The 12475-nt window shown below is 35.3% G+C and overlaps 1 protein-coding gene across 1 annotated transcript in view; it reads right to left on the bottom strand.

Annotated features, from left to right (window-relative positions):
• The window catches only part of LOC144355835 (stabilin-2-like), a 108795-nt gene that overhangs the window by 40892 nt on the left and 55428 nt on the right, over window positions 1-12475 (bottom strand). Inside the window, exons 30-36 of the mRNA XM_085497285.1 lie at window positions 12307-12438; window positions 11611-11667; window positions 10400-10504; window positions 9946-9988; window positions 9494-9646; window positions 9064-9162; window positions 7645-7714 (exon numbers count right to left, since the gene is read on the bottom strand). Of these exons, the coding sequence (XP_085353411.1) occupies window positions 7645-7714; window positions 9064-9162; window positions 9494-9646; window positions 9946-9988; window positions 10400-10504; window positions 11611-11667; window positions 12307-12438 (659 nt within the window). The remainder of the gene's footprint in view (window positions 1-7644; window positions 7715-9063; window positions 9163-9493; window positions 9647-9945; window positions 9989-10399; window positions 10505-11610; window positions 11668-12306; window positions 12439-12475) is intronic.

Here is a 12475-nt window from a genome sequence, read left to right as displayed (position 1 = left end):
ATCATTTCATGGTGATAATCAAGAAAGTATGGGTTTGCAAAAAACCATCAAATTAATTTTTTTCTAACTGCAAAAAGTTAATGTTTTTGCACTACATCATGTATGATATTGGTCCCATGCAACAAATACAATGCATTTCAAATATATTATTTACAAAGAATTGGAAATGATGATGAATGTAGTACTTTAAGTAACTGTGCATCAAAACAAAACCAGAGTGATCTTTGTGAGATTTCCTCTCTGCAAACTCTCAAATTAATAATTTGTGATAGCGTCGAGGAGACAATGGGAATCAATGTCATTAACTGCATAGACACTGGGAATCAATGTCATTAACTGCATAGACACTGGGAATCAATGTCATTAACTGCATAGACACTGGGAATAAATGTCATAACTGCATAGACACTGGGAATCAATGTCATTAACTGCATAGATACTGGGAGTCAATGTCATTATCTGCATAGACACTGGGAATCAATGTCATTAACTGCATAGACACTGGGAATCAATGTCATTAACTGCATAGAAAATGGGAATCAATGTCATTAACTGTATAGACACTGGGAATCAATGTCATTAACTGCATAGACACTGGGAATCTATGTCATTAACTGCATAGACACTGGGAATCAATGTCATTAACTGCATAGACACTGGGAATCAATGTCATTAACTGTATAGACACTGGGAATCAATGTCATTAACTGCATAGACACTGGGAATCTATGTCATTAACTGCATAGACACTGGGAATCAATGTCATTAACTGCAAAGACACTGGGAATCAATGTCATTAACTGTATAGACACTGGGAATCAATGTCATTAACTGCATAGACACTGGGAATCAATGTCATTAACTGCATATACACTGGGAATCAATATCATTATCTGCATAGACACTGGGAATCAATGTCATTAACTGTATAGACACTGGGAATCAATGTCATTAAATGCATAGACACTGGGAATCAATGTCATTAACTGCATAGGCACTGGGAATCAATGTCATTAACTGCATAGGCACTGGGAATCAATGTCATTAACTGCATAGACACTGGGAATCAATGTCATTAACTGCATAGACTCTGGGAATCAATGTCATTAACTGCATAGACACTGGGAATCAATGTCATTAACTGCATAGACACTGGGAATCAATGTCATTAACTGTATAGACACTGGGAATCAATGTCATTAACTGCATAGACACTGGGAATCAATGTCATTAACTGCATAGACACTGGGAATCAATGTCATTATCTGCATAGACACTGGGAATCAATGTCATTAACTGTATAGACACTGGGTATCAATGTCATTAACTGTATAGACACTGGGAATCAATGTCATTAACTGCATAGAGACTGGGAATCAATGTCATTAACTGCATAGACACTGGGAATCAATGTCATTAACTGCATAGACACTGGGAATCAATGTCATTAACTGCATAGACAATGGGAATCAATGTCATTAACTGCATAGACACTGGGAATCAATGTCATTAACTGCATAGACACTGGGAATCAATGTCATTAACTGCATAGACACTGGGAATCAATGTCATTAACTGCATAGACACTGGGAATCAATGTCATTAACTGCATAGACACTGGGAATCAATGTCATTAACTGCATAGACACTGGGAATCAATGTCATTAACTGCATAGACACTGGGAATCAATGTCATTAACTGCATAGACACTGGGAATCAATGTCATTGACTGCATAGACACTGGGAATCAATGTCATTGACTGCATAGACACTGGGAATCAATGTCATTAACTGCATAGACACTGGGAATCAATGTCATTAACTGCATAGACACTGGGAATCAATGTCATTAACTGCATAGACACTGGGAATCAATGTCATTAACTGCATAGACACTGGGAATCAATGTCATTAACTGTATAGACACTGGGAATCAATGTCATTAACTGCATAGACACTGGGAATCAATGTCATTAACTGCACAGACAATGGGAATCAATGTCATTAACTGCATAGACAATGGGAATCAATGTCATTAACTGCATAGACACTGGGAATCAATGTCATTAACTGCATAGACACTGGGAATCAATGTCATTAACTGCATAGACACTGGGAATCAATGTCATTAACTGCATAGACACTGGGAATCAATGTCATTAACTGCATAGACACTGGGAATCAATGTCATTAACTGCATAGACACTGGGAATCAATGTTATTAACTGCATAGACAATGGGAATCAATGTCATTAACTGCATAGACACTGGGAATCAATGTCATTAAATGCATAGACACTGGGAATCAATGTCATTAACTGCATAGACACTGGGAATCAATGTCATTAACTGCATAGACACTGGGAATCAATGTCATTAACTGCATAGACACTGGGAATCAATGTCATTAACTGCATAGACACTGGGAATCAATGTCATTAACTGCATAGACACTGGGAATCAATGTCATTAACTGCATAGACAATGGGAATCAATGTCATTAACTGAATAGACACTGGGAATCAATGTCATTAACTGAATAGACACTGGGAATCAATGTCATTGATTGCATAGACAATGGGAATCAATGTCATTAACTGCATAGACACTGGGAATCAATGTCATTAACTGCATAGACACTGGGAATCAATGTCATTAACTGTATAGACACTGGGAATCAATGTCATTAACTGCATAGACACTGGGAATCAATGTCATTAACTGCATAGACACTGGGAATCAATGTCATTAACTGCATAGACACTGGGAATCAATGTTATTAACTGCATAGACAATGGGAATCAATGTCATTAACTGCATAGACACTGGGAATCAATGTCATTAACTGCATAGACACTGGGAATCAATGTCATTATCTGCATAGACACTGGGAATCAATGTCATTAACTGCATAGACACTGGGAATAAATGTCATTAAATGCACAGACACTGGGAATCAATGTCATTAACTGCATAGACACTGGGAATCAATGTCATTAAATGCATAGACACTGGGAATCAATGTCATTAACTGCATAGACACTGGGAATCAATGTCATTAACTGCATAGACACTGGGAATCAATGTCATTAACTGCATAGACACTGGGAATCAATGTCATTAACTGCATAGACACTGGGAATCAATGTCATTAACTGCATAGACACTGGGAATCAATGTCATTAACTGCATAGACAATGGGAATCAATGTCATTAACTGAATAGACACTGGGAATCAATGTCATTAACTGAATAGACACTGGGAATCAATGTCATTGATTGCATAGACAATGGGAATCAATGTCATTAACTGCATAGACACTGGGAATCAATGTCATTAACTGAATAGACACTGGGAATCAATGTCATTGATTGCATAGACAATGGGAATGAATGTCATTAACTGCATAGACACTGGGAATCAATGTCATTAACTGAATAGACACTGGGAATCAATGTCATTGATTGCATAAACTATGGGAATCAATGTCATTAACTGCATAGACACTGGGAATCAATGTCATTAACTGCATAGACACTGGGAATCAATGTCATTAACTGCATAGACACTGGGAATCTATGTCATTAACTGCATAGACACTGGGAATCAATGTCATTAACTGCATAGACACTGGGAATCAATGTCATTAACTGTATAGACACTGGGAATCAATGTCATTAAATGCATAGACACTGGGAATCAATGTTATTAACTGCATAGACAATGGGAATCAATGTCATTAACTGCATAGACACTGGGAATCAATGTCATTAACTGCATAGACACTGGAAATCAATGTCATTATCTGCATAGACACTGGGAATCAATGTCATTAACTGCATAGACACTGGGAATAAATGTCATTAAATGCACAGACACTGGGAATCAATGTCATTAACTGCATAGACACTGGGAATCAATGTCATTAAATGCATAGACACTGGGAATCAATGTCATTAACTGCATAGACAATGGGAATCAATGTCATTAACTGAATAGACACTGGGAATCAATGTCATTAACTGAATAGACACTGGGAATCAATGTCATTGATTGCATAGACACTGGGAATCAATGTCATTAACTGCATAGACACTGGGAATCAATGTCATTAACTGAATAGACACTGGGAATCAATGTCATTGATTGCATAGACAATGGGAATGAATGTCATTAACTGCATAGACACTGGGAATCAATGTCATTAACTGAATAGACACTGGGAATCAATGTCATTGATTGCATAAACTATGGGAATCAATGTCATTAACTGCATAGACACTGGGAATCAATGTCATTAACTGCATAGACACTGGGAATCAATGTCATTAACTGCATAGACACTGGGAATCAATGTCATTAACTGCATAGACACTGGGAATCAATGTCATTAACTGCATAGACACTGGGAATCAATGTCATTAACTGCATAGACACTGGGAATCAATGTCATTAACTGCACAGACAATGGGAATCAATGTCATTAACTGCATAGACAAAGGGAATCAATGTCATTAACTGCATAGACAATGGGAATCAATGTCATTAACTGAATAGACACTGGGAATCAATGTCATTAACTGAATAGACACTGGGAATCAATGTCATTGATTGCATAGACAATGGGAATCAATGTCATTAACTGCATAGACACTGGGAATCAATGTCATTAACTGAATAGACACTGGGAATCAATGTCATTGATTGCATAAACTATGGGAATCAATGTCATTAACTGCATAGACACTGGGAATCAATGTCATTAACTGCATAGACACTGGGAATCAATGTCATTAACTGCATAGACACTGGGAATCAATGTCATTAACTGCATAGACACTGGGAATCAATGTCATTAACTGCATAGACACTGGGAATCAATGTCATTAACTGTATAGACACTGGGAATCAATGTCATTAAATGCATAGACACTGGGAATCAATGTTATTAACTGCATAGACAATGGGAATCAATGTCATTAACTGCATAGACACTGGGAATCAATGTCATTAACTGCATAGACACTGGAAATCAATGTCATTATCTGCATAGACACTGGGAATCAATGTCATTAACTGCATAGACACTGGGAATAAATGTCATTAAATGCACAGACACTGGGAATCAATGTCATTAACTGCATAGACACTGGGAATCAATGTCATTAAATGCATAGACACTGGGAATCAATGTCATTAACTGCATAGACAATGGGAATCAATGTCATTAACTGAATAGACACTGGGAATCAATGTCATTAACTGAATAGACACTGGGAATCAATGTCATTGATTGCATAGACACTGGGAATCAATGTCATTAACTGCATAGACACTGGGAATCAATGTCATTAACTGAATAGACACTGGGAATCAATGTCATTGATTGCATAGACAATGGGAATGAATGTCATTAACTGCATAGACACTGTGAATCAATGTCATTAACTGAATAGACACTGGGAATCAATGTCATTGATTGCATAAACTATGGGAATCAATGTCATTAACTGCATAGACACTGGGAATCAATGTCATTAACTGCATAGACACTGGGAATCAATGTCATTAACTGCATAGACACTGGGAATCAATGTCATTAACTGCATAGACACTGGGAATCAATGTCATTAACTGCATAGACACTGGGAATCAATGTCATTAACTGCATAGACACTGGGAATCAATGTCATTAAATGCATAGACACTGGGAATCAATGTCATTAACTGCATAGACACTGGGAATCAATGTCATTAACTGCATAGACACTGGGAATCAATGTCATTAACTGCACAGACAATGGGAATCAATGTCATTAACTGCATAGACAAAGGGAATCAATGTCATTAACTGCATAGACAATGGGAATCAATGTCATTAACTGAATAGACACTGGGAATCAATGTCATTAACTGAATAGACACTGGGAATCAATGTCATTGATTGCATAGACAATGGGAATCAATGTCATTAACTGCATAGACACTGGGAATCAATGTCATTAACTGCATAGGCACTGGGAATCAATGTCATTAACTGCATAGAAAATGGGAATCAATGTCATTAACTGCATAGACACTGGGAATCAATGTCATTAACTGCATATACACTGGGAATCAATGTCATTATCTGCATAGACACTGGGAATCAATGTCATTAACTGCATAGACACTGGGAATCAATGTCATTAAATGCATATACACTGGGAATCAATGTCATTAAATGCATAGGCACCGGGAATCAATGTCATTAACTGCATAGACACTGGGAATCAATGTCATTAACTGCATAGACTCTGGGAATCAATGTCATTAACTGCATAGACACTGGGAATCAATGTCATTAAATGCATAGACACTGGGAATCAATGTCATTAACTGCATAGACACTGGGAATCAATGTCATTAACTGCATAGACACTGGGAATCAATGTCATTAACTGCATAGACACTGGGAATCAATGTCATTAACTGTATAGACACTGGGAATCAATGTCATTAACTGCATAGACACTGGGAATCAATGTCATTAACTGCATAGACACTGGGAATCAATGTTATTAACTGCATAGACAATGGGAATCAATGTTATTAACTGCATAGACAATGGGAATCAATGTCATTAACTGAATAGACACTGGGAATCAATGTCATTAAATGCATATACACTGGGAATCAATGTCATTAAATGCATAGGCACCGGGAATCAATGTCATTAACTGCATAGACACTGGGAATCAATGTCATTAACTGCATAGACTCTGGGAATCAATGTCATTAACTGCATAGACACTGGGAATCAATGTCATTAAATGCATAGACACTGGGAATCAATGTCATTAACTGCATAGACACTGGGAATCAATGTCATTAACTGCATAGACACTGGGAATCAATGTCATTAACTGCATAGACACTGGGAATCAATGTCATTAACTGCATAGACACTGGGAATCAATGTCATAACTGCATATACACTGGGAATCAATGTCATTAACTGCATAGATACTGGGAATCAATGTCATTAACTGCATAGATACTGGGAATCAATGTCATTAACTGCATAGACACTGGGAATCAATGTCATTAACTGCATAGACAAAGGGAATCAATGTCATTAACTGCATAGACACTGGGAATCAATGTCATTAACTGCATAGATACTGGGAATCAATGTCATTAACTGCATAGACACTGGGAATCAATGTCATTAACTGCATAGACAATGGGAATCAATGTCATAACTGCATAGACAATGGGAATCAATGTCATAACTGCATAGACACTGGGAATCAATGTCATTAACTGCATAGACACTGGGAATCAATGTCATTAACTGCATAGACAATGGGAATCAATGTCATTAACTGCATAGACAATGGAATCAATGTCATTAACTGAATATATAGACACTGGGAATCAATGTCATTAACTGCATAGACACTGGGAATCAATGTCATTAACTGCATAGATACTGAGAATCAATGTCATTAACTGCATAGACACTGGGAATCAATGTCATTGATTGCATAGACAATGGGAATCAATGTCATTAACTGCTTAGACACTGGGAATCAATGTCATTAACTGAATAGACACTGGGAATCAATGTCATTATCCTTTAGTTTGAAACAAAACTTACTATGCATTGGTATGGCAGGATTGTGGACAGAGCAGTGGCGGTATTCCAGTACTATCCGGTGAAATGGTAGCTGTAAGAAAAATTTATTTAATAACATGAGGTATAGAAATAAGTCTACCTGGTAATTACCTTAGAAATTAAAACATTCAATCTTTAAACATGCCAGTTTGCATCAATAGCATATAAGTCTGTAAAACACATGCAACCATGCATGAAGACGTTTTCACAAGTACATGTTATGAATGGAGTTTAGAGAAACTGCATAAGGGTAAAATGGAGAGTGTCGTAAAATCTGTATTAGAAACCCCATCCATAATAGAAGTCACACCCATTCTTGTTGAATAATTGAGAATCAAAAATTCATCATTTCTCATATGTGTAGATGCTCTAATAGAAGCCCCATCCCTTCTGTTGCATTGTACCATTTTAATAGAAGCTGCGGCTTCTAATACAGATTTTACAGTAAGTAGAGAAAAGAATAGCATAGAAGAGAACCAATATCCAGGTGAAGGAACAAGATGAATTGATACAATGTTGGTGAGACTTATCTAAACTGTGCAACAACAGGAAAACTGTGCAATTCTCAGGTGTGGAATATTTTTATTCTGGTTAAATAAAATTATTTCCTGATATTTGCCGAGATTATTCCCGGTGACTGAATATATTTGAAATTTCAAGAAAATTTTGCCAAAGAAGTTTCTGAATCTGAACCTGAACTGTTAGACAGCTCAGACAAATTATTGTTTAATTAATTAATTAATTATTTTAATTTGTCATTTTATTATTTCATAAAATTTCACGCAAAATAACAATAATTTGTATCAATTCTGAATTTAGATCCAATTTAGTTCATTTTTTACAAGTTAACAGAATCCATCCTCAAACCATTTCACCCTTTGATTACCAAATCAACTCGTGTCACTACATTGTATTTGCAAATAAAATGTAAAATTTTTTCAATTTTCCCAAAATTTTGAACAAGACCTACAGCTTACAGAAAATAATGTCCATTTTCCCAGGAAAAATTATAAGGCTCAATGGGTTAAAAGTTACTGGTGATTGTGCCAAAATTGAACTGGTGATTCACACCAACTGGTTTTTGAGGTCAGACAAGCAATGGATAAACCTGCATGCTACAACTTCCACCATCTTTGATTTTGCTCAATACATGTGAAATATTATAGACTGACCAAACAAAAAATGTGATGGAATATTTGAGAATAATTAAGCTACAGGTAACTGAAAATAATTTAGTGAGTGTTTCTGATTGGTGATATTCAATGTTAGTAATATTGCCGAGACAGTGAGTTGTCAAACTGGTGAAGATTTCACTGCATGCGTCATATTATAATTATGAATCATATTTGTTCATTATTAGTGATATTAATTTAGACAGAACAAAGAATGATAGCAACATACATTGGTTACAATACTGGCCGACCCAACCGCCTTGACACAGGCACTGCACAGTGTCAAACACTGGTGATGTTATACACTGTCCATTCACACAAGGACATTCTTTGAAGAGAAAATGAGAAACAACATAAAGAAAATATTCATGTGGGTTTTATTTGGGATTTTCACAGATACTTAAAAATATCATATAATGCTAACAAAAACTACGATGTTCATTGTTTTATAAACTGTTGCATAGCTGTGAAACTTCAAGCAGTGCATAATATCAAATTACGTTACCATGGGAATAGACTTCACGTAATCAGGTAACTTCATCAAACGTATGATACAGCAAGAAGTTTGCCACAAAATGGAACAGGAAACTTCTCTCTTCACAACAATACTCACTGTTTTCTAATCAATAATCACATATTATATATTGATAAGAACTTACCTTGAGAGCACATATTACCATAGAAACCAGGGGCACACATTTCACAAGCAGTACCTGTGAACTGTTCATCACATTTACATATCCCATCACCCCCTATTCCATCATGGCAAGTACCGTGTCCATTACATGGGTCAACTGAACCACCAGGGCATGCTGGGAAATAAACAACCAATAATCTGATCAATCATTATGGACAAAAACATTTAAATGCTTTGTCAGTTAAAAATTAACAGTCAAAATGTTATTTAATTAATGTTTGTCAGAAAGAACATAGTAAAACTATTAATGCCTTGCCATAGGCTGAATTCATGTCAGTTATCCACAAATCAGACACAAAAATATATTAAAATATGTGTAAGTCAGAAAGAACATAGTGAAACTAAGGATACCATGCCAAATTCAATTTCTAATTTCTTAGAAATTAAAATATAGATTGAAATTAAATTCTTTACCTCTACATGATGTTCCATAGAATCCTTGACAACATATTTGAGTCTATAGGCACAATATAAAAGAAGAAAATAAAAGATGCGCACCACTATATCATGTTTTTCTATGGGCTATGCGCGAGCTGCTGTTGAACGCCAGTCGGAAGAGCCGGGGAAAACAGGTAAAGTTGAGAAAAAAGCACAAACTTAATTATGAGACAATCCTGAACAACAAAATATATATATGTTGAACATGAAGGAGTAATAAGTTCAGGAGAGTCTCAGAGTTTTGACAATTGTGGTTGCTAGGCAGTGAAAATTCCTGGATGTTTGCTCCCAAAAATATTAAATATTGAGAAAACAATAAACAGCCAAACAATGACTTCAGTGCCCTAAATGGTAATAATTTATCTCTTTCATAAAAATAAAATCATGCATTTATTTATGAATCTTTGCATAAAACCTCATGTATACTTACATATGTTGTCATCTGACAGGTAACATAGCAACCATCAGTTGCATATTGTCTTCCTCTGAGTTGACGAGTGTACTGACAGTTACTGTGCATGCCATTTAGAGGAATCTATCAAACAAATTTGCCAGAAATTCATACTGCATTATAATGTGATACTATACAATCGCAGATCTCAAAATAATCTTAATGAAAAAATTCTCACATTGAATAATGATTTCGATGATCGAACACAAAATCCTGTGTGAATCAGTGACTTATGATGGCACCCTAAGACACTGAAAACTCGATTACAAATTAATACAAACAAGCAGCCTTTTTCTTTTTTGTATTTATAAACTTTTATTGGAGTTTGTGCTGAAATTAACATCTTACATATTGGTTTGTACATTACAAATTGCAATTAATCTACATATTGTGAAGTGGATTGGGTAACATTTTTCATAAAATATTCCCATTTCTTGTTATGAGAAGTCAACTTATTCCGTCGGACAGCAATGAAGTACTCTATCTCCAGGAAATATTTTACATATCTTTTGTATGCCATGAATTCTGGCTTTTGGTTTTTATGTCTACACAAGTAAATATATTTTTTTGCTACCAGAAAGAGGAAGTTGACCAAACATGTAAAGTTTTCATCCCCAAAAAGGATTTGTTGTGCATTCGGGAATGCCCTCAGGCCAAGCTTACCCCCCCCCCCCAAAGCATGTACAGTGTTTCTCAAAAATCTTGGGTGCATTGACATTGGTAAAACAAGCAGCCTTTTGGCTGAGAAAGTTCCACTGTTAGCAATGCACATTTCAATTAAAGAATTAAAGATATCATCACAAAATTAACAAATCTGAGAGAGAGGTCCACATGTAGTACCTATATGTATATTATCAAAGCAATAATCTTTGTGGTTTTCAACAAGAAGTTGAAAATATCACTTTTTACCAAAAATGACAAAAATATTCATTTAAATTTGAGAATTGAAAATATCATCATGAAATGAACAAATCTAAGTGAGGTCTATCTAAGGTACATATACACCAAGTATCAAAGCAATAATATTGTAGTTTTCAAAAAGAAGTTGAAAAAGTAAAAAGTTGACACAAATGATGACAACGGACAATCACTCATAAGATAAGCTCCGCTCAAAAAAGTTTACAGCAAAGCTAAAAAAAAAAATAAGTGTAGACAATTAATATAAAAAAAGAATGATTTGTTGGACTTACGATTGGTTGATAGCCATCTAGACATACAGGTGGTAAAGTACAACTGATGCATTCACTCTAAAAACAAAACCACAGAAAAAGCATTTGAAAATAGTTTGTAACACTACAAAGTACGTTAAGTGCTGTAAATTCATGCAGAAAGAAAAATATTTGATATTGCAAGTACATTCATTACGTTTTGAATTCACTTGTAAATTCATTACGTTTTGTTTCAGTGCATTAACCGGTAGTGAAAATAAAATCCAGTGAATAATTAAGCTGTATACAGCAGAATTTTTATATAAAATTTAGTATGTACACTCCCATGTATGTAACTGGTGCAATAGACAAGAAAGATGACACAGAAAATGTTCACAAAATGGCAAATCCAAGCTACATCTCGAACTGTTTTACATGTTTGAATATGGCAATAATCTTGCTCATAATATTGCTCAAACCCTTTCAAAATTCTGTGACCCTATTGGATTGACACGCATAAAATTAGATTGCTATGAAACACTTGAGTGATCTTGATTGCATATTACAATATATGGTTAGAAAAGTTGCACACCTTTATTGAATAAATCAATATATTTTGAATATGCATAGGTTTTCAGTGATTTCCAGAAACACGTTATCATTTCGCACTAGATCAACTTTTTTGAAGCTAATTTGATAAAATTACAACAAAACCCTAAAATTTCATGTTATACTTACCATCATGGTAGCTGTTTCATTGATATCACATCGATTAGCAAGGACATCTAACACAGCGTGAATGACATGGACAACACCTTTATCTGTTTTCATGTCACGTTCAACGATATATGCTTGGCTATTTATCCAAATCTGTGGAGTAACAAAGACAATATCTGAATTAATTTCA

The sequence above is a fragment of the Saccoglossus kowalevskii genome, chromosome 3 (genome assembly GCF_978046115.1).
Source record: "Saccoglossus kowalevskii chromosome 3, keSacKowa6.1, whole genome shotgun sequence".
In the NCBI taxonomy this organism is placed as follows: domain Eukaryota; kingdom Metazoa; phylum Hemichordata; class Enteropneusta; family Harrimaniidae; genus Saccoglossus; species Saccoglossus kowalevskii.
Note: the sequence above shows the minus strand (reverse complement) of the source record. Positions and strands in the feature narration are given on the sequence as shown.